This window comes from Amphiprion ocellaris, chromosome 16 (genome assembly GCF_022539595.1).
Source record: "Amphiprion ocellaris isolate individual 3 ecotype Okinawa chromosome 16, ASM2253959v1, whole genome shotgun sequence".
NCBI lineage: Eukaryota > Metazoa > Chordata > Actinopteri > Pomacentridae > Amphiprion > Amphiprion ocellaris.
In genome coordinates this window covers 20,833,347-20,857,732 of record NC_072781.1, presented here as the reverse complement: position 1 = coordinate 20,857,732, position 24,386 = coordinate 20,833,347, and the positions used below count along the sequence as shown (strand labels likewise).

At 37.9% G+C, this 24,386-nt stretch overlaps 2 protein-coding genes across 6 annotated transcripts in view; one reads left to right on the top strand and one right to left on the bottom strand.

The window, feature by feature from the left end:
* Positions 1–6,846, top strand: part of nvl (nuclear VCP like) — a 37,031-nt gene extending 30,185 nt beyond the window's left edge. For 4 of the 5 annotated variants that reach the window (XM_055018573.1, XM_055018572.1, XM_023262829.3 and 1 more), the window contains exons 19-24: positions 557–656; positions 868–974; positions 3,583–3,659; positions 3,776–3,867; positions 4,707–4,804; positions 5,605–6,846. In XM_055018573.1, coding sequence (XP_054874548.1) covers positions 557–656; positions 868–974; positions 3,583–3,659; positions 3,776–3,867; positions 4,707–4,804; positions 5,605–5,649 — 519 coding nt within the window. In that variant the 3' untranslated portion in view covers positions 5,650–6,846. Of the gene's footprint in view, positions 1–556; positions 657–867; positions 975–3,582; positions 3,660–3,775; positions 3,868–4,706; positions 4,805–5,454; positions 5,580–5,604 lie in introns of those variants that run through there. The other variant, XM_055018574.1, reaches the window with a different exon arrangement.
* A 1,890-nt stretch (positions 6,847–8,736) lies between these two features.
* degs1 (delta(4)-desaturase, sphingolipid 1) lies at positions 8,737–22,955 on the bottom strand. The gene is made up of 3 exons (XM_023262816.3): positions 22,727–22,955; positions 12,947–13,689; positions 8,737–11,468 (listed from the first exon to the last, which is right to left on the bottom strand). Exons 1-3 carry the CDS (start codon positions 22,806–22,808, stop codon positions 11,322–11,324), a joined length of 972 nt encoding a protein of 323 aa, XP_023118584.1. The 5' UTR covers positions 22,809–22,955; the 3' UTR covers positions 8,737–11,321.
* Between the last annotated feature and the right edge of the window lie 1,431 nt (positions 22,956–24,386).

Sequence of the window (24,386 nt, the reverse complement as noted above, 5' to 3'; positions counted from 1 at the left end):
AGAATGTGTAAAAGCGTAACATCCACATTAAATATACCCTCCTAAGACTTGAGCTTTGGTTGGGCTTGCATTTCAGATTTCATCTAGTTATTTGAGATACGGAGTAACCAATAAATATAATAATCGGATAATATCTAATATCTAATTATTATTATTTATTATATTTATGTTATTATTGTTATTTTTATTATTATAATTATTTATGTTATTTTTATTATTAAGAACAATACGCTCTTAAAAAAACAAAAGGATGTCCACATATGTGGACGCCAGGTCCTAGGAGGATACTCATTAAATCAAATATATCAATGCGAAACCATTCTTATAGTCCTACAATATGAAAAGCAAAATGTACAGCATGCTAATATATTACTCTAACAAATGAGGTAGTATTTTTGCTGTTCAACACACATTTCCTATAGATTTCAGAACAGCCCATTTATGCTCTACTATATAATATACACATTATTGTGTGTATTATATTCTACTGTTCAAACAGCTTGTTTGTATTGATTTGGTGACATTCAGCGAATGTGTGAACAATGTTTGTGTTCAGTCAGGAGCCACTGTGAGGGTAGTCAATCAGCTGCTCACAGAGATGGATGGCTTAGAGACTCGACGACAGGTCTTCATTATGGCTGCAACCAACAGACCAGGTACAGATGTAGCGCCAGTCTGACAGAACATTATTTAAGTATACTTTTTGATGTACTTGTATTTCTTTTGTATTGGTAACTTGTACTTTATCCACTACATTTCATAGGGGAACACTGTACTCTTTACTCGACCACTAACAAGATTTTTTTACCAATCGCATTACTTCTTGTGTTTCTAAGCACGTAATAACTGTTACGGTCTTGTCCGCAGATATCATCGACCCTGCCCTACTGAGGCCAGGTCGTTTAGATAAAACCTTGTATGTCGGTTTACCACCTCCAGCAGACCGCCATGCCATCCTTCTCACCATTACTCAGGTATACGATAACCAGACACCAGAGAGGACCCCAAAGTAGATGGATATAACCTTTTTCATTTGTAAATGCACAACAAGAATACATAAAATACAGTATATTAGGCTTTTCTCCTCACATTCCACAGAAGAAGTGGGAAAAAATATGTATGTACTGTATACACTCCCCTCCAAAAGTATTGGAACAGTGAGGCCAATTCCTTTATTTTTGCTGTAGACTGAATATATTTAGGTTTGACATCAAACAATGAATATGAGACGAGAGATGAACATTTCAGCTTTTATTTCCAGGTATTTATATCTGGATCTGATACACAGCTTAGAAGATAGCACCTTTTGTTCGAACCCACACTTTTTTCATGTGAACAAAAGTATTGGAACATGTGACTGACAGGTGTGCTTTGCCACCCTAGTTTGTCCTCTTACATTGATTATTCAAATAATAAATAGCTCAGTTTCAGATTTGGATTTTGCCTGTGCAGACTGCATATATAATTAGATGTGTAACCAACATGAAAACCAGAGAGCTGTCTCTAAGTGAAAAACAAGCATTTTGAAGCTGAGAGAAGATGGAAAATCAATCAAAGCCATTGCTCAAACATTGGCCATAGCCAGTACAACCTTTTGGAATGTCCTGAAGAACAAAGAAACCACTGGTGTACTAAGTAACAGTTTATGTTAATGACTCTCACAGCTTCATTCATACCCAAGAGTGACGGAGAGAACCATGATAATACTTGATTTTTAAAAAAGGCTTGAGTTTCCAGTGACTTCTACAGCTCTTAATTTTCTATGATGAAATGATTGAAATATGTGTCTTTGTCACAAAATGCAATCCTACATTTTTGTGCTTTCACTGATTTATTATAGGTCTTCTGGAAATATGACAAAATCTGCTGGGTAAAAAATATTCTTACAGTAACTTGAATTATCAGTTTCAGTGATGCAGAAAGTTGTTAATCGAATTATCTTAGTGGCATGACCTCTTCCCTTCTAGTGAGTGATTACGATTGACTACAGCTGCTGACTTCTAGGAGCCAGTTTAAATAGAGCCCATTTGATACACTCATTAGAATTAGCCACAAATACTACAATGGAAAAGTCTAAATAGCTGAGTACAGATCTGAAGAAGGAAATTATTGACTTAAACAAGTCAAGAAAGTCACTTAGCCATTCAGTTACAGATTCTAAAATCATCTGAGCAAGCAACTGGCAGTACAAAGCACATGGTACAGTTATGTCACTGCCATAAGCAGGAAGAAAGTGCAAACTTTCACCTGCTGCTGAGAGACAATTGTTCAGGATGGTAAAGAATCAACCAAGCATCACCAAAAAGCAGGTCTGTAGTGGAATAGAAGCTGCTGTAACATAGCTATCGGTGTCTACAGTCAAAAATGTTTTATATTGCCATGGGCTACGTTTTGTATACATGTCTACACCTTTTTTATTATATCAGAAACTCTGAGAAATAAACATATCTTGGTTGACATCAACTTAATCATCTGTTCGGTGGTATTTCAGATTTACACTCATAGTAGTCCAAGAAAACCCTACAGAGAGGGCAACTTAAAAGCTTAAGTGGAGATTACTGTTGATCAGAATAAGGTCTTCTGGAGAAAAGTTCTGTGGTCAGATGAAACAAAAGTTGAACTATTTGGCAACAATGATCAGAAATATGTTGGGTGAGAAGGTGAGGCCTTTAACACAAAGAACACCAAACCAACCTTCAGTATTGTGGCGGAAGTATTATGCTCTGGGGCTGTTTTGCCACCAGTGGAACTTGTGCTTTACACAAAGTAAATGGAATAAAAATGAAAGATTGCCTCCACCTTTTTCAGGAAAACCTAAAATTATCAGCCAGAAGTCTGGGTCTTGGACACAGCTGGGTGTTCCAACAAGACAGTGACCCCAAACACACATCAAAAATGATAAAGAAATGACCAAATCAAGTTAGAATTAAGGTTTTTGAATGGCCTGGATGGTGAAAATAACCAAAGGACATTTAACCAAATATTGGCATTGCTGTATGTATGTTTTTGACCCAACAGATTTTGTCATATTTTCAGAAGGTCAGCAAGAATCAACGTCAAGAGGGGAAGTCAGTTGTGCAAATGAAAACACCAGTTCATCCCGTCAGGGTCCCCCAGTCAGCCCTAACTATAAGTTTTGTGAAAAAGGAAGGTTTTAAGCCTGGTCTTAAAAATAGAGAGGGTGTCCGCCTCCCGAACCCAAACTGGGAGCTGGTTCCACAGGAGAGGCCCCTGATAACTGAAGGCTCTGCCTCCCATTCTACTTTTAGAGATTCTAGGAACAACAAGTAAGCCTGCAGTCTGAGAGCAAAGAGTTCTGCTAGGATAATATGGTAATATGGTACTATCAGGAAAGAAAGTGTATTTTCCTAAACCATTTCAGACCATTTTCAGAATCCAGCATCTATCTTGATGGACATAAAATCTTGATTATGGAAATTTGTCACACCAGATTGATTTAACATGTTAAGCCAGGTCTTAAATGGTTTCTCGGGGGTAAACTGTATCTCAGACCATCTCTGAATGTGCAGAAATGAAATAAATGTTGATATTCGTGGCTGACTCAAGATTCATATAACATAGGGGGGGAACAAACCTCGGCTTGAGGAGGATGTCAGTCTTGAGGAGATTGCCTTTGATGAGCGCTGCAATAATTTCACGTAAGTCCAAGCTTGTCCTCAGACACCTAGACCTGTTTTTAATCTTTTGAAGAAACAGGTTCTTAATAATGAATGAATTCAGTCTGAATTTGCTTTTGTTTATGCGTTTGATGCAGTGGAGCTGACCTGACTGCATTAGTGAGGGAAGCATCTGTTAATGCTCTCAGGGCCTTCCTGAAGTACCAGCATTCCTCAGAGGCTTCTTGTGGTAACTTAACTCATATCTCATGCCTCATACTCATGCCTTTTCAGTATTTAGCTTTTTAAGAAAGACCTGTAATACTTTATGGTGATTAAGAAGTCATTGGAAAAATTCGAATGGTCTCAGTTCGCTGTTCAACTCTGGTTATGTTTAGACATAAACAACTAAAACTGAGCATATGTAGCCAAACAGGTTTGGAATGTGACACAAGGAACTAATGGGGTGTCTTCTTTTAAGATGTGCATATTTTTTATAGTCATATTTGTGCTAGTGATCAAGTTAATAGCTGCCATTAAAACTGATGGCACAATCCCAAACATACCCTTGATGATCATGTTAATGAAATTGTACAGTCCTGTTGTTTACAAATTAGGATCACGGCTGTATTCAATAGCCAATCCACAGTCTTTTTTTAAGGTTGACCAAAACAACAAGTATTAAATTCATCAAGTTATTGTCTTCCATTTATTCACAGTGAGCTTTGATATAACTTTAATCACTCAGTAGAGTCCTTAAATCAGAATTAGAGTTAAGTTATGGTGCTGTTCTGCTGTTAACTCGATGTAAACCAACTTTAGTAGCAAAGCCTCCTCATATCTTCATCTCATCCAGTATTCTGCAGCCAGTCCCTCAACCCAAACTGAACAGATCATAGCCAGTGTTTCCTCGCTTAGTTTATCAGTGTTAAGAACTATTGTGCAGTATAAAGAATGAAAACATGATTTACAGTTGTACAGTGAAATTAGCACTTTGAGGTGAGCTATAAAACAATTCCCATGACATGGATGCAGTATAAACAGGACTGTGTTGTGATCATTGCCTTAAAAGTGTGTTCATTGTTCCAGGTCACACATACACCTCTAACTCTGTTGCTGATATCAGAGTGAGCAAACTGAACTTTGAGGAGGCCTTCGGGAAAGTACGTCCATCTGTGTCCCAGAAGGTAAGGAAGTGAAAAAAACAGTACAGTGATTGTTGTGACCTAGGGGACGGCTAGCAGAAGCTACACTAGCAGCTATGCTATTGCGGTCCACACCGGCTAAGGGGGCCTGGCTAACAGCTAGCGGGTTGTTTTCCATGGTGCGGAGCCGCGCTTCCAATTCAGAGAGCCTCGCCTCCAAAGCTACAAAGAGACTGCATTTATTACAGGTATCGTTATCACTAAAGGATTCAGAGGAGTAACTAAACATGTGCCACACTGAGCAGGACAGAGAAGGAGAGGGAGAAGCCATGCTAACTGCTAGGCTAGCGGACAGAGATTACAGATTAATTTAGAATTAAGTACTGAGAAGGTCTTGAAGAAAACAAGTGTATGTTCCGATTCAAATATTACCGCTACACACAGATTTAATGAATATCAAATTAGATGGAGTGGATAAGTTGCGACAGTCAGAGAACACAACTCAGCGCTACAATAGGAAGTGTATACGCCGTAATGTACATTACAGACTGGTTGTCACAGCAGACATCACAGTAAACTCCTTGCCATCAAGTAGATAGCAGAACCAGTTTAACTAGTCTTAAACTGCAAAATACTGCTTTTAGTAGTACTTTAATTTCTACATATATCCTTCATATACCTTCAATACCTAGGTGTGGGGTCTTGACGGATAGACTGTCATTTTCTGTGCTTCCTCAACCAATGAGCTGTTGTGAAACGTGGCTGGGAGAGACAGGGCTGGGATCGTCCTTCAGATGTTTTTGAAGCTACTCACTGACTGTGTCGGTGCTTTCCATGTGCAGGACCAGAAGATGTATGAGCAGCTCAGAGACTCCCTCAGCAGATGACCGCGAGACCAAAACCACAGACATCACCAGCAGCAGTTCAGCTTTTATACTGATATGTACACACATTTTATTACACTTAAATTGTAATACTGATTTTATAATGAAAGCATGACAAACTTGCATGCATTCTTCTTATTTGAATGTAGATTATCTATTCTCAGATCAGTCTCTGTTCACTCTGAGAGGAAATTCCATTCAACAGAGCTGCTGATTGCTGTACTGTAAATGCACACTGCATTATATTACTGTCCTTATCAGATTTCTATTAGGGTGTCTGCGTTTGTGTTCAACATACATCTAACAAGACTCACTGGTAGACAATATAAGCACTCATCATAAGAACTTATTGCATAATTTTAAGTCCTTTAATTATCCTTGGGATTATGAGTAAGATCAGATAAGTGAAGATAAACTTAATGATTCCTCACCAGTAAAATTTACAAGTTTCAAGAGAACATGGTGTAAGCATTGCTATGTCAGTGATTCTATTTTTTGACTCAGTTTATGGCCTAATGTAGCCTTTATTTGCCTCATCTTTGCATAACTTACTGGAGTACATAGTAAAACTAAGACTGATGCTCATTTTCTTCGTAGCTTCTGACATCTTTTCAGAGAGGTTGCTGCTGTTTTACACAAAATGTTTGTTAGTAACAAAACCATTCGTTACAATCCCAGTTTAGTTGGAAATGGCTTGACTGGCACATTTTTAATCTGTACGTTGACATCACAAGATCAGCTGGAAAAAATGTAAATGATTGCCTGAGTAAAAGACCATGTAGGGCTTAAAGTGATCACTTTAGTTTACCTGTGCAAGAAATGGTGAAACATCTGCTGTACTGCTTACTGGTATTTCCTTACTGGATAGTTAGAGCTAGCTAATGAAGACTACTTTCTGGACTTGAATAGGGCAGGCCCCATGTTTTCCAAGGTAACATTTGTAACAGAGCCTGTGATGAACAGAGTCATTTTGTTGTATCAGTCAGGTAACACTGATGTTTCCAAGTGGGACTTGCACATGAAACATAACAGCAGAAAGGGACAAGACTATGGAGAGAAACTGAGTAGCAATTGGACATTTTAATAAAGGAAACTATGCCTTACTTTGTAAATACTTGGCACTTACTGGATACAGCATTTGGAAAATGGTAAAATAATACTTACCAGGTTTCCTATTAAATATTATTTGGCAGCACTGGGTCCACTTGCTCTATGTTATATTATTATATTGCATTAATACTATATGTTCCACTTTTTCCTTTTGCATGAAAATGAAAACCTTCCATGGCTCTACATTTGATAAATGTGAGTTTACTCCTCTCTATTTGAAGGAAGAAAATGTTAAGTTATCTCCACTTGCATTTCTGGAGATCTTACTCCCAACCAAAGGTCTATCAGGGCTCTCACACTGGCAGTCTAGGGGCAGAGCTGACACTTCAGACAATTTCATAAGTTTCCGCCTTGTGTTGCCTGTGGCCGACTAATTCATTTGTGACTTTTTCCCCCTCTACGTTTACTCTTAAGAGTTTAAAGTACATTGTCTTACTTTTTGCAGTAGAGTGAGAGAATAACAATGCATTTTTAAATCAACATTTCAAAAGTTGCCAGTAACTTGAACCGTTAGCATAAACACAATGGTTAGAACTAACAGCATGCTGATTACTGCAGCCACCTGATACCTGGTAAAGAAGATGACATACAGGACACAGAGAGGCTATGAGCTGATGTGATTGTTTTTTTCCAAGATTTTTAATACAACTGCTTTCTTTCTCTGACCATAAGGACTGAGACCAATTTTCAGCTCAGCCAAATATCGAGGAGGAAATTTGTCATTTTTCTAATTATCAGTACTGATATTTTTATAAAATGATTGTGAATTAATGCACTACTTTGGCTCTGATGCAGCCGCGTTTGTCCTTAGTCAAAAGTAGTGACAAGTAACAATCGATACTGAAAGCTACTGTGTACAGCCAGGGACAAACCAGCACATTTGCAGAGCAGAAGTATGTTGATAAAATTGTAGACATATCACAATCCTCCACAAAGCATGCCCAGTTTCACTGTTATGCTGCCCAAATAATAAATGCCCAATAAGACACTCATTGGTGTCAGCACAGCTGAAGGTTATTTTGCTGATGACAATAAGCTAAGGCTATCACTAAGAGGCTGTCAGGCCCGTGGCTAATGCTATCTGAAGCAACTTAAACATCTTTCTAAAGTATTAATTCACTTTAGCAATCTGCTCTAACTGACAGGCACGTCTCTAGCAGACACAACCTGCAAAAACTGAACAGGAAATCTGTCACCACAAACCAGAAAATTAGCTGCTGTCACAGAGGATAAGGCTACGCTACTGGCTAGCAGCTAAGTTAGGAGACAACCACAGATAAACTTGAAACACTGTATCAAAAAAAATTACTAATTATGCTTTAAGATCTGGCCCTTAGTGGGGAATAAAAGTTACAGAACGTAAAGATTAAAAAAAACAAACAGAACAGACAGAACTGCAGAAAGAGAGACCAACAGTCATCAGTCTCACAGTATAAATAGATGAAAGTGTCCTAGTATCCCGTCACTCCCTAATGCCATCACTTCTACTTGTTTTGTACGTATTTATTCGTATTCATAATGGTCAATCCCTAATAGGAAGAAAGATGTCATTCACAGCATCGCTGTCAGTCACAGTCACAGCATCGCTGTTTGAAATCTTCAAAGCATTATAGGGTAAACAAGGGGAAAATGTTTTATCTGTTGTCTTCAAGTGTACCAGCGAGAGAAATATTTGGCCAGTGGCAACCAGATACAAATTTTAGTTTGAGGACTCTGGTGGAAATGCTGTTTAAAAAGCCTTTTTTAGAATGGCAATTTAGAATAGTACGTTATTTATTCATGTCTTGCCTTTGAGTTAACGATACTGAATCTAAAAAAGTGTATTCAACAAATTCCGCAAGTAACAAATAATTTCATTTTAGGCTGCTTAATCTCCTGGCTTTAAATATAAAACACAGAGGACATGACATCAGTTGTAGATGCCTGTACAACCTAGAGCTGGAGAAAGTGAACAAACAAACAAAAGGAAGACAACAAAGCTTCAAGGTTTTAACATTAATCACTTGTTCAGTTTTGGACATACAGTTTTTCAAAGTGAGTAAATTCATAAAACTTAAATTAAGATCATAATCATGGAACCGAAAATAAACGGTAAGTAACATGAGTGAGTAACAGAAAGCTCAACTTCAACAGTCTGAGGTTGTAAAAAACATTCTACACTAAATGCTGCATGTTCAAAAGCAGAGAATGTGGGGGAAAAAGTGTCATGGATCAGAAAATATTAAGTTTGATATGTAACATGTTTTATATGTTAAGTGTAACATGTAAGATAACCAAGTCTTTCCATAAACACATGATGTCAAGCAGATCTGAGAGGTGTACCACAGAGCAAGTTTGTCAAACTTTCAGTGTGTGAGCTCGCTCAGCAAAAACTAAAACTCCATTCAGAGATAACAGCTATCAAGACGGTGGTTATTTGTTAACTCAGGCTTTCTGCTTTAAACTCTGTGCGTGCTCACATATAAAAGAGGCATATACAACAAATTGCAGCTTTTCTTGTGTGCAAAATGGACCGATGGGTTGCCGCCTACTTCAGTCTACAGGTTGTTTAAATGGAAAGCAACCTAAAACACTCTTCCTGAAAATGAGAAAGAGGAAAGGCTGGTACAAAAGTGTTAATAGCATGCTAATATTTTTTACCAATTGATGCTGCTGCTTATTTCCAAAAACCTTTAACCTCATGAAGCTGTTTTGAAATGCATTTAGGTCTAAGAATCCATTTAATTTTTGGCCAAATCAAAGTGAAATTAATGTTATTTATTGAACGTTCTCTGTAATATCAGTTTAATAATCAATTTTCAACTCTGTTCTATTAGCTGCAGTCCCAACGGTGTAACTGGCCTCAGCAAGTCAGGATCAAACAAAGCACATTTTCATAAAAACATATTCATGCGTTTTCTGTATCACCTACCAAGTTCATGTAGGTAGAGTGTGTGATACTGTAACTATACAGCTTCATTCTGTGGTTTCTGTAACATACATCTCAACCTGTTGCCAGATATAACATCTAGAGAATCATTGGGAAAACAGCTGGTAAAAAGGACGCACTTCTGCAGCTGATTTAAATCTAATTTGTGAACATAGCCTGCTCTGGATCAGGTTAGCGCCACAGCATTAGTTGCCATTGTGACCTAGGAGGTTAAGTCACCCACATTCATGACACCAAAACTTTGATTATAGGCACAACATTGCAAACTCTCAAGTCTTGCTTCACAGTACAACCCTCAGATCTCACTCACAAGACAGCATCCTGCAACAGACGCAACCAACAAGATCATACAGAAAGATCAACAGTTCAACTTTGGTCCACTTCAACAAATACACATTTTCCCTCTCTCCTTCTTATTTTTGGTTTTGGTGTGTCTCTTGATCCTTTCTGGGGCTGGCTGCACAAAGACTTAGACTGGTCTATAATGAATCTTGCATTTATTGACTTTATTAGTGGTTTACCACTGTTATGCAGTGAGCAATGAGAAGGAAACCAGTTTTTAGGGTCCACTGACACTGTGAACTGTTGTTCCACCCCCAAGTGATGAAGTTTTTTGGGAAAACGTCCTTGTTGCTGTTCAATTTTTAAAGAAGGCCTACGTTTTCTGATGAGCTCTGCTAAGTAGCTTAAAGCGGAAGACACTAAATATGTAACAGTGGTAGAAGAAGAATGACACAACTACAGTCAGTGACATGTTGAGAGCAAAGTAGATCGATCACTGATGGATTACAAAGAATACTCTTTTGTGTGGTTTATCTTATCAGTGTATCAAGAATTTAGAGTGTACTGTAATGCTAGCAGCCTGTGTTGCTGTATAGAGGCAGCATCAAGATGTAACATCAGCATACTAACATATTTACCATGACTGCCATCTTTTTCACCTGTTACTATGGCTAGTACAGGTGAGGCAACTACACCTGAGGCATTGTAGAAGCATAATATCTTTCAGCCATCTGTCCATATTTGAATGTTGTTTCGTATTCTTGGCTGTTTTAGTCATTACTGATCAGTGTGCCGACATTAATTTCAGGGACGGTGAAAACAGACGACGCATAAAGAGCACTCATTGTTCAGTGCATATTAGCACACCAGCTTGAAAGCCTTGAGCACAAACCATGTGTGGACATAATGAAATGTGACAAACTGAAAGTCAGGGGATCACCAAAGTGATTAAGATTCATCCTGAAGGAAACTTAAATGGTTGTACCAAATTTCATGGTAATCCACTAAATCTTCCTTCATTCACAATGAACAGTAAATTAAATGTCTCACTGTAAGTTGAACAATATTGTTTGAGCAAAGCTAAAATCTTTGTGCAGCCAGTCCAATATATTGCCTGTAATGACCCTAACAAATTTGAAATAGTTATTTTTGAGTTCAACATTACCTGTCCTGACAACAAGTAACTGAAAACATTTTATAAGCCAGTTCAGGAACAGCAACATTTTCAAATTCATGCACAACAATCTCCACCCTGATGCCACATGTTGAACATATTATGCAGAAGCTGTTAAGCTTTAAAAATGATGACTTTGGCTGCTGTCTTGGTGGATACTGCATCTTTGTTCCAGTGAAGTTACTCCTGTTTGACATCGCCCTTCAGCCTCCTCTTGATACGAGAGTATGGGCTCAATGCATCGTCCATGATGAAGTCATACAAGACCTTTACCCAGGATGTGTACTGAGGCAGGTCATCATAATACTCCGCTGCAATTTTCTTCACCTGGAAACCAAAAAGAAAGAGTAAACACTGCTGAATGCTGCCTTAGGATGACAGTTTTCTTACATACTTTACAGATGACTCAGCCTGTTATCGCTTACGTGTTTTAAACACTGATCATTTTCAAGTTTCCTTTCTGTTTGTGGCATGGCTCTGGTAATCTGTGAATGATGTGACTAACTGTTGGTGGACAGAGCTGAGAAAGCCTGTGGCTCATAAAGAAACCAAACTAACCTAATAATGCTGATACTGTCAGACCCCTTTTAAAACCCTGTGTCATAACTAAATGTCTCCATTTCAGTAGAAAGTGTTGGGTGCTTTATACATGTAGCTGCAAATGAATATAAAATAAATGACAACAGTTTTTAATCCTTCATAAACATTCATCTCCATAATTTCAACTTAATATGATAAATGTCCTTATGTGAGGACAAGAAGCTCATAGAAAAAGCCACCCCTATACTTCTATTTTAGTTCATTATAGGTAAATACAGAATTTACCTATATAATTGTCCTGTTTACTATAACATGTATCGTAGTTAACAAAACAGTCACACCATATTCATATAGTTAAGTGTAGTGTCTACAAAGATAAAAGTTATTGCTTTATTTTTACAATAAGGAGTACAGGTACATCTCAATTAATTAGAATAATGTGGGAATGTTACCTTTTTTTCAGAATTTCATTCAAAAACGTACACTTTCATATATTCTGTACTCATTAGTTGTAAAGTCAAATATTTCAAGCCTTTTTTGTTTTGATTTTGATGAAATGGTGTATAGGTCATGAAAATCATAAATCCCATATCTCAAATTATAAGGTTTCATTTCGAGTTTCATTAAATTGCTAATCAAAGCGTATAAATACAGTATCTCTTGGTCTAGTCCAATACATGCAACCACAATCATGGGAAGATTGCTGACCAGAAGATCACTGACAACCTCCACAAGGAGGACACACAGAAGGCCATTTCTGAAAATGAACTTCTGTGTGCCATACAGCTGCTGGCTGTTGGCAGCTGTATGATTAGATAATGGAAGGTTGAATGGAAGACAAAATTGTGGTATGCAAAGGTGCACAAGCAACAGGAATGACTGCAGTCTGGAGAGGATTGTCAAGACAAGTCTATTTAAGAACTTGAGAGAGCTTCGTAAGGACAGAAGCTAGTATCAGTGCATCAAGAGCCACCAAGCAATGACATTTTCAAGAAAGAAGCAACAAGTGTTGCATTCCTAATACAATTGTCATTTTTACAGTTTTCCACTAGCTGTTGTCATTTTTTCATATCTGGTCCATGGAACAAATACAGGTCTTATTTGTTTTTTCGCTTCTTACTATATTATAGGGCACTGCAGGCCAATGGAAAAAATGTTGACAACTAAAATGGTTTAGGGGTGCTGGTAGGGATGTGACAATGTGGTCTGTAAATCATTTGACCTGTAGGTAGCAATGGCCTCCACTGTCACCCAGCTGTACTCACCATGGGCAGCCTTCGTCCTGGAATGCTGGGAAAGTCGTGGTGCTCGTTGTGGTAGCCCACGTTGAATGTGAGCAGGTTGAGGGAGCCGTAGTAAGAGTAGGTCTCATGACCCTTGAGGAACATATAGTGCTCAGCTATGAAGTGGCCGGAGATGGGATGCAAGCCCATTCCCAGCATAGAGCCAGCCAGCATGTAGACCACAGGCTTGGCCCCCCACACCCAGTAGAGCAGGACGTCAAAGGTAAGCTGGAAGGTCACATTAGTCACCTCCAGCTGGCTGATGGGTTTGGGGTTGATGCAGAGGGGCCGGACAGCATAGAACAGCGGCTGCAGAATAATCCAGATGAACTTGCGGAAGCGTGTGCAGAAGAACCATCCTTCAAACTCAGTGGGGATGTCAACATCAACACCATCTCCACCAAGGTAACGGTGGTGGTCGAGGTGATAGCGTTTGAATGAGGCAGAGTAGGGCAGGCCAATGGGCAGGTTGGCAAACATGGCAAAATAGCGGTTCCACATGGCTTTATTGTTTCCAAAGGCTGTGTTGTGGGAAATCTCATGAATAGCAAGGGTCATTGAGTGGTTGATACAGCTGCCAAATGCGTAAGTCCAAAACAAAACCCATTTCCAGTCCAAATCTTTGACCAAATAGAAAGCTAGAAACTGTATTGCCACCATCATGCACACAATCCATTTTAGCTTCGGGTCAGGGCCCATCAGTGACTTGATTTCTGGATATTTGGCTGTAGGGGAAATACAAGAGACTTGAGGTAAATTCAATGAAGATTCACATCATTATATTAAAATATATCTGATCATCAATACTGACAAAGCTGATTCTGCAGGATACATATAGAAGTATTAGCTAAACTCCTTCATGCACACATTTTATGAGCACATTTCTAGATGTGGACTGATGATATGGAAGCCAGTCTTGTAAGGGTCTGCCTTTTTCTTCCCAACTCTGGAGGCTCTTTTATGGGCATTTGCTGTCAGTGACCATCATATCCCTGTACAAGCTTCGCATTTATAATTTCTGTATTATCATTAGTAATTGAAAATATAAAGGTATTTGTTCTGCTAGATCTTAGAGCTGCATTTGGCACCAGCGCTCACAAGATTTTATTACAATGACTGAAACATATTATTGGGATTAAAGGAACAGCACAAGGGTGATTTAAATCATATTTAAATTTTCAGAGAAATTGTAGTTTGGCTATGACATTACACATGCAAAAGATAGTCATAAAGTTTTACATTGTTCTGTGCTACTGCAGATACTTTCCTTTCCCCCCCGATAGATGCTCCGTTTAGCTATTCATGCTTTACACAATGCACAAAACCTCTGCACTAGAATTCACCTCAAAATAGAACTAATTAGCTGCGTGACTTCTGATGTTGGAGCACTAATATGCACTGTGATAGTCACATCTTTCTCCAAAAATTGGAAATCAGGGTGCCAAAAAAAGCGAAAGGAATCAAACAGAGAAAGTAAGTGCCAACTAAATTCTTTCAAAAGGGAGCACGCCAGCTAAATAATGTTGAAAGAAAATTCAGTCAGTCAGTACTAAAATAATCAGCATCAAAATTATTATATCACATATCATATCTAACTTCAGAAACATGAGTTTCAGAAACAGCCAGCAGAGTGAAACAGAGTCCCTCATCTGTTACTGACAACATGACACAAGGTAACCTCATAAAGTAACAACTAAAAGTTAACACTACCAAATATTTGATAATGAGGTGTTGCTGACTCATATTAAAAAGAGTTTAACTTCGGAACAATTTTAACCTTTAGATGCACAAGTGGGTCAAAAATGACCTGGTGAGGTTGTTTTCTTGCAATACCTTTTTTAATGAAAAGTTTTTATCATTTTGTTTTCCAGATATTCCTATTTAAAAAAAAAAAAAAAAAAGTTTTTGGTATCATTGCATTTAAATTTTTGTATTACCTTTTATACTTTTAAAGAAATTAGAATGTTTGTATTACTACGCCAAACTCTTTATCACAAGAGGTGATGCAGTGCACAAACTTGGGAGGGACGGAGAGCAGCAACAGCTGGAGGAAAAGAGTGGAAAAATGTCAACAAAATGGATGTTGACATTCTTCTAATGCTGTTCTGTGTAAAAGAAACCTTGAGCAGAACTCTTTATATGGGGGACACATCTGTCTGCTGGCGGGTGGGTTCACACCGAATTTATGAACAGTTAAACAGACAGCTGGCAAATAGTTACTTTTAAATCAGTAGCCTATGTTCGTAGAATTAAGTTAAGTCTGTGTGCTCATAAACACCACATACCTGGTTAGTTCGAGATAAACTACAAGCTCAGCAGTCGAACATTTCTCTGTCGGTATGTGGTTAATTTTTTTCGAATGTTTCGACACACTGACTCTTTTTGCTCTTACATGCAAACGACTTGTCACTCTTGTGGCAACAAACATTTTCTGCATTAAGTGTAGTGGAGTGTTACCAGGACTACTGGACGTTTACTTCTCTTCCATCATCATCTGTGTGCAAAACAGAGTTGCTCCACCCCTCATACACTAGGTATTCTGTCTGTCAGAGCTACAGACTCCAACAGGTATTTACAAATTCCAGGGCATATTTAATACCTCATTACTTCTCAAATGTTTTACCTTAGCGACTATTCAATTCAATTCAATTTTATTTATATAGCGCCAATTACAGTCAAATTGTCTCGAGACGCTTTACAGAGCCCATATGCCTGACCCCCAGAGCAAGCCAAAAGGCGACAGTGGCAAGGAAAACACCCTTTTAACAGGGAAAAAAACCTCGAGCAGAACCCAGCTCTTTATGTGGGGGGACCCATCTGCCTGCTGGCCGGGTAGGTTGAGAGGGACAGAAGAGGTAGAGAGGTAGAGATAGAGGGGTAGAGGTAGAGGGGAAGAGGTAGAGGGGTAGAGATAGAGGGGTAGAGGTAGAGGGGAAGAGGTAGAAAGGTAGAGATAGAGGGATGGAGGTAGAGGGGAAGAGGTAGAGGGTTACAGTTGGTGGGAGAACAACCATAGATCTGAAGCCTCCAGCTCTGGGACCAGGGACACTCGGAGAAAGGACACAGGGAGAAACAGAGTGAGTGTAATGCAATAATGGTATATATAATAAATACATAGGTAGTTAGACTAATAGGAGATGAAAGAAGAAGAAAATCAAACATGTAAAGGCATCCAGGTGATTTGCTGAAGATGCCAAGGCCTTGTCTACATGTTATCATGTCACACTGCTTCAAAATAGTTAGCCATCAGACAAATGGAACAAAAATTTTTCACTGTCAGGACATATAATCTGCTTTCCAATTGCTTAACTTTGAGGTCATTGGATCAGCCCTCATTTATTATATGAAAGAATTTCAATAATCATATTTAACAGCACCAGTTATGTTTTATCGCCTTCCAACTGCCCAGTATTGCCAATGCAGATGTCATTTCACATACAACAGTCAAAAAACAAGCTGTGAAGTAAATCACAAAATGCATTCAACATTCTGTAAACTGAGTATAGCTACTTATTCACTGTATTGTCAATTGCTCGTCTCCTTCCATTAGATTCACCTCTTTTTCATCTGACACTCACTGCTGTCACCAACCCGCTACAGCAAAACTCTATCAACAAATTTTCCACCATGAAGTAATTTTATTCACTCTTCTGTCCAACTGTTCAAACCTGCACCAACTTCACTCACTCTTTTCAAGAATACAGCTAGTAGGATGACACTATTAGAGTATGAAAATACCAGTGACAAAGGTCAAATATGATACAATTTAATGTGAATAGTGAAACAACACACAATGCTGTGGCTGTTCAGCCATTTCAATTCATTTCCTTAATAGATATAAAGAGCATACAAGACCTCCTGCTACATGTATGTGTTCTAGCTACCTAAGAAGTCGGACGTTACTGCAGCAAGACAAGTCTCAACAAACACCACATAATTTTTCATCACTGAACTGTGCTAAACTCCTTCTACAAGCCAGAGGCACATGACTCCACACAGTTACATTCCCTGCAGCAACAACCAACCTCTTAACTCCTACAATGGCACAAATCCCAGACAAAGGAAAGGTCAGAGGTCATTGAAACACTTGGTCTTTTGTGTGTGTCCCTGAGTTTGTGTTGTCTGTTAAATTAGCTAGCTATTTACAGATTTTACTTTGATTTCTTGTTAACACAAACAGTGGAGATGAATTAATAAGCGTATCTGCAGTTTGTGATCATTAAAGTGGTCTAAGAAGAATCTAGTACTAAGCGTAAGAGTCTGTACACAGCTGGGGTAGTATTTGTTTTTATTTATATATATATATATATATATATATATATATATATATATATATATATATATATATATATATATATATATATATATATCTCATAATGATGCCTTTGCAAGTGGTGCTACTCCTTAAATATTTTTCCTAAAATGTTTTCAAGGACCAAAAGATTTTGCTATATCATATTTTAGTCTTTATGCATTTCAAATGCAGTTAAGTTCATAACTACTTTGTGCAATATTGGTATTTATCTGATGTAAAGTCCTTTTCAAACATCAGATATGGCTTTATCAGTCTGTTACAGTAACCACATTCTGTCATTTAGACAGAGGTCACTTTTCTGCTAATGAAAAGTGTTAATTCTCACAGCTTTATTCAGACATATCTCCACATTGCCAGAGAGAACCACGGTAGCAAGGCTTTTATTACTCTGCCAAGGAGTTATGTGACGATCGGCGTACGTTTGTGTGCAACATTACTCAAAAACGGATTTGGATGAAATTTTCAGGGAAGGTCAGAAATGACACAAGGACCAAGTGATTGGATTTTGGCACTGATGCGGCTTATAGTCTGGATCCACGGATTTGTTCAAGATTTCTGTATCATTGCAAGATAGCCACATTGTAACTATGACTACAAGTGAACACTACGACAGCTGCCTGCTGACGATCACATGATTGCGATTCTACTACAAATTGACTGTTCCAGACTTATCGGGACTTATCCATCGGAAATCATACAACGACTGAGCAGCCTTGGCAGAGTACTGCGCTCTCTGAGTGCTTTTCTTGTTTGGCATTGTGTAAATCCAACAAAATTGTTTGAGTCACGTGTTTACAAAATAAAAAAGTTTGTAAAATGTGTTTATTTGTGTGTATGCATGCAGTATTTGTCATTTACACGAGTCTGGACAGTACATCAGGTAATGTATGATGTATAATGCATTACATAATGCATTAAACCTAAACTAACAGCAAAACTAATAGCCTACTGAATTTACAATTTTCTAAATGCTGAAAGTTCTGTCCATGTGTGATGACAACCTTACTACCTTACCAACAGTGAGATAAAAACATCCCATACATCCCAACAGACAGCTGTGATGGTACACGGGACTCAACTTGGGGACACTTGCTGTGTAAACAAATGATTTAACTGCAGCTTATAAACTCGATCCTGTTTCCTTGTCGGGGAGAAATTTATAAGTAATTAATGAAATTAACACTGTTGTTCCATGTGTGAATGCAAGCAAGTCTCTAGTTTTGGAGATGCTCATATGAATCTTGCTGCCGTCTGATGCGAAAGGTATCAATAAATTTATGCTAGTCCATGCCTATCTAAACATGACTGCTTTCACATTTCAGATTTGATGCCGTGTTGAAAGTGACTAGGTCCCACCAGATGAGATTACCTACTAGGGATGTTAATTAATAATCATTAGTTGATTAATTGTCGTTAATAATTTACCCGATTCAAATTTTTTGACCGATAATGCAGAAGACAAAGGGTATGTATGTCAGACAATGAATTTCAGAATAGTTGCAGCACCTCTTTCTGTTCACTGAAATGGAACACTGCAGTCACCCGAGAAGGTGATAGCTCAGACTATGGGCAGTTCCGTGTTGGCAAGAAGAGAGCATTGTAGGGAGCTAAGCTAGCAATGGGTCACCATGAAAAAGACTTCTGGCCAAGATTCACCTTTTCAAGATGAGACAAACTCTCACACAACAGCTGTCTACTAAGAAGGTGGCCAATAAATCAAGCCACTTTTGAGGTGAATGTCACATGTTGGTGGCTAACATAGCTTCATCATATATTGAAAATGTATGTATGTATGAAAAACATTTAAAATCTGCATCGCTAGTGCCTACACGTGCTTCTCCAATCATTGCTGTATTTTTTATACCAATGACTGAACAAGCTAACTTCAGGAATAGCACACTGTGAAACTTCCTGATGTTACAGCAACCAGCCTGTTCCATAAAAACAAGTCTGAGCATGGACCAACAGAGTTCCTTAATTGGTGGGATAGGTCTTACTCCAATCCAATCGATCACAGTGATTTGCTTAGATGGAGGATGTGGGGTTACACAGTTGTGGGTAAAACACTTCAAGTAAATAGAGTATTTGTTTGAATGTTTAACATCTCTGTGATATCTGCACTCACCAGCCACCTTATTAGATACATCTAGACCTCGGAAATAGAGCAAAATATACTGGTGACAGACACTTCATCAATACCAATAAGTAGTGACACTTTTTTCCTATTATCCTTATATATTTATGTGAGTGTATTTATATGTGTGTTTTTCCATTGTTGTTTTATTAATAAAATTATTTCCTATGTACCTTGATAAATGGGTTAAAGCTGATAAATTCAACTAAATCTAATTCTTAATTTTTTTTTTTATATCATGACCAGGGTAACGTCTTATGCAATCGAATGCAGCAGCAATAACACCATTTAAGCAATTAACCATGCAAACTTACTTTTTCAAGCAAAAATGCCAACATTTTGCTTGTTCCCACACCTCCAACATCTCAGATTATCTGACTGTCATTTCTTTTAGTCGTTAAACTGATTATCTCTGGCTTTTACGTTGTTAGACAAAGCAGTGAACAAAACTTGAACCTTGAACTTCAGGGAGATGTGGCTTTGTCAAGCATTTTACGAAAGCAAACAATTAGTTTATAAATTTATATTTTAATATTAGCAGCCCTAATTTAGAATAAGTGTGGATCCTATCAACTCATTTCATTTCTCATTTCTTTATTTATTTGTACGGGACAGTACATATTAATTAACGCACAATCTCATAAGTTTACACAAGGTTGCAGTAAATAAGCCAGATTTAGCACAAGGCTAATTTCCATCCGCTATCCCACACACAAAAGAAAAACATACAGGTTACAGAAGTAAAAAACAACATAGTAAAACAAAGACAACAATGATAAATGCATTCTGGGTGGGCTAAACCTACCCTAAAGTGCTATTATTTTAGTAAAACGCTTTCTAGGCAGAGCCTGTCATAAAGTGCTTATAGTTAAAGTGCCTGTTTTTAAAGTGCCAGATTTTTTCAATGTTCACAAGTTTCATTGTTAATCAGCCATGCCTTATACGGTCTCTTACAGTTTTTCTCAGTCGGTTTGATACATTTCTCGAATCATCCTCTACATTTGCAAAACAGTAAGTGCATTTCTCAGAACAATTCGTACAAATAGCAAAACACCATGGATTACCTGCAAAAGCCAGTCTCTTGCTCAAAATCCTTAGTTCATCTCTCAAAAGTAAATATCTGTGTCAATGAACATGTCAGTGCCATCAGAATGAAAAGTACTTGTGTCATTGTATATGGATAAGACATTCAAATTGCTTAGTCATGTTATCATTCTAACAGTGGACTCTGGAGGGATGTTATGATGTGAACTATGGCTAAAGTTTTGATGACTTATTGTAAATTGTAACTTACACCTTAGTGTATGTGGGAGATTGATTGCAAGAGACTGGACAAGATTCACTTTAACGTTTTTACTGTTTGTACTGTAATTTGTTGACAGACCACGTGATTGCGATACAGAAAGGAAAACAGCGCTGCATAGCACAAAGAAAAAAACAAAAAAACTAAAGTAGAAATATGAACATAGGACAAGCTCCTTAGGGAAAATTGTACATGCAGTACTGTAGGAATTACAGTGCAGTCTTCCTAAACCTCCTGACATTCCTGTCTGTGGGGCCACAAATTCTCATCCACATCATGAATATCTTCTCTTGCGTCTTTGAGTGATTTCAGAAAACCCTACCCCTTCACACATTTCCCTTTATTAGAGAAATTCAAGATTCACCTGGGAGCAATTTACCAATTAAGGACAGATTTGGAAAAATTGTCCAATGGAAATGTATAGACATATCCTCAACATATTACAACAACTTGTTCAACCATTTTGCATGTAAAGACTTATACGATGAACTAATGCCTAAATGCTGTGGGGGGTGAGACTATTCAAGAGACCCATTATAATGTATTTTGATTAACATGACATAAGCAATTGATAATGTAGGAAACAGCAGAGAATTGTATATAATCATTTGCATGGATGTACCAAAGCATTTATAACTTGTTCAAAGAAATGACAAACTGCTTTTTTGATGTGCACAAGTGACACAATGATGTGAAAATTGAACAAGTAGTTTTGAGAATTTCAATTCTGACTTCAGAATCACCCCTGGTGGCTAACCTTGTGTTACCATTTCTCTTTTTTGATAAAATCCCCCAGGGGCCATCCCATTCATAGACGTATACATTAAGCTAACACTTATAAATGATTTGAAATTCTCAAGACTTAGGAATCGATACTTCTTTAAGATTGCACAATGATGAAATGACTGTGGCTTTTTGTCAAACACCTTGATTGCTTTTTTATCAAGCTGTTCAATAGGTTCTAGAGCAGTGACTCTAGCTAACGACCAGGTAGTGAAGCAGTATTTGATGTGAGAAAGGCTCACGCATTGGAGGTAGGATTTAGCGACTTCTGTTGTAATGAAAGGCCGAATTTGTTTGAATTTTGTAAGTTAAATTTTATTATATTGGTTACCCACTAATTGATTACTCTACTGATCACTGCAGCTCCTGTATGCAGGAAAATATCTAAATATACATGTGATAAAATGGTGCAGCAATTAAAAACACGAGCATCCTAAACAGCATTGGATTATCACATTGATTAACTCAAAACAAAGTATTGCGGTAAATATTTACAGTGCATTTGAAACACTGAAGAAGTTTAAGAGACTAGTCCCTCCAAGATTGTATTGCATATTATAAAATCGGTTCATAATACTTACTGACCTTGCCTACATATAAATTCAAATTGACTTAATTTACTGACATTACTTTAGAGTCGCGCAAGGATTTGGGGATTTCTACTTCTGCTGGCTACTCAAAATGTCTCTCAAAAGACGACTAATCATCAACAACGAGGACATTCTAAAACTTGTATTCCATTATGGTGTCTAAAGTATCTAAAGTCTCAACGTTAATGCAACTTCACCGGGAGAAAGTCGACAGGGAGAAAAGTTCTGTCAGGGAGTGGCAGAATGACTACTGAGGCTTTACTTACAAAATGTGGCTGCCCGTTGCTAGCCCAACACCAACATCAGGCGAGTACATTAACCACCTAGCTGTAACTAGCCTGTATATATCACGACAACTAAATTTTTTGTAACTCCCATGGCAGTGGCTTTTAGTCGTTAAACGGGACGTTAACTATTAACCGACGATAAACATAACCAGGTCTGTTAGCTGTGACCGGTAAATACATAGGCGCATAGAGAACCGTTAGCTTAGTCGGCCTGCGTTAGCAAATGGAGTCAACGACTGTGGTGGCCAGTTAACCAAAGTTAGATGTCATATTAGACACCGAGTTAACATACTTTTATCTAAGTTGACAATAGCTTTATCCGAAACTTGCTAATGGTTAAGCTAGCTCACCCAGAATCTCTTTTCTTCTGTCGGCATGAGGCTGGTCCGTGTAAACCCATTCGTAGTCTTCACGGGCGACTCGGTTCCCCATCGTTGGTGGTTACTGCCGTTGAACAACTGACTCAGACCAACAAGTACCTGGAAATCACAAGATCGTTGTTTGAAAGGAACTTATGTAATCCTCCACCTCTTCTCTCCTCATACTGTAGGCCCGCCCGCCTGCCTGACCTGCCCCAAAGCGCTCCTCCTACCAGCTGGGTGTCACTGTGTAACAAGTCGAGAAGGGTATGTCTGCAGAGCCGGAGGCTGCACGGAGAGGGCTGCACCGGCTCTGCAGACACATACTATTGGGCCGCTCTGTTACGAAGCACCAGCCTTCTGTTAGCTGTAGCAAGCTAATGCTATTCCTCCACTTGTTAGCAAGCTGGTGTTCTTTAACCCTGTAAAACCCACTGTTGCAGAAATACATCAGCTTAAAAATAAAAAAAAATACTATTTTCTATATGTATTTTCTTTTTTGTTTTTTTTTTTTGTTTTGTTTTTTGCTCATTTTCTTTTGTATTTGGGTTTATATATTATTATTATTTAGATATTTTTTGATTTATTTTGTGCTAATTTCGTTCTATATTTGAGTTTATATATATATATATATATATATATATATATATATATATATATATATATATATATATATATATATACATATATATATATATATATAAAAATAAATGTTTGTTTATTTTATTTATTTTTTCTTCATTTTTTCTGTTTGTTTTTATATATTATTATTTCTATCACTATTATTTCTATTTCTTAATTTTATTTTATTTGTTGCAATTTTTTTTTTCTATATTTGGTTGGATATACAGACCCTTGCCAAAAAATTAGAATACCATGGAAAAGTTTATTTATTTCCATAATTCCATTCAAAAAATTAAACTTTCATAGATTATAGATTCAGGGCCCACAATTTAAATGACTTCAAGTATTTATTTGTTTATTTCTACATAACTTGGGCTTCCAGCTCATAAAACCCATGAAAACAGGAATTCAAAAAATTAGAATACTGTGAAGAAATCATCATTCACTTCTCAGTTTTTGCAGAAAAAAAAGAAAGAAATTAGGATCACATCAAATCAATCAAAATATGGTACCTTACAAAATGATATGTCAATCTTCAATACTTGGTTGGGAATCCCTTTGCCTTAATCACTGCCTCGATGCACCCTGGCATTGAAGCAATCAGCCTGTGGCATTGCCTGGGAGTTATGGAAGCTCAGATTTCCTTGATGCTTGCTGTCAGCTCTTCTTTGTTTTTGGGTCTGGTGCCCCTCATTTTCCTCTTGATAATGCCCCATAGATTCTCAGTGGGGTGTAGGTCTGGCAAGTTGGCTAGCCAGTCAAGCACTGTGATGGCATGGGCATCAAACCAGGTTTTGGTGCTTCTGGCAGTATGGGCAGGGGCCAGGTCCTGCTGGAAGATGAAATCTGCATCTCCATACAGATCCTCAGCAGAAGGAATCATGAAGTCCTCTAAAACATTCTGCTAGACTGTTGCGGTGACCTTGGATTTAAGAAAGCAGAGTTTACCAACACCTGCACTGGACATTGCACCCCAAATCATGACTGACTGGATATTTCACGCTTGACCTCAGGCAGCTTGGGTTCT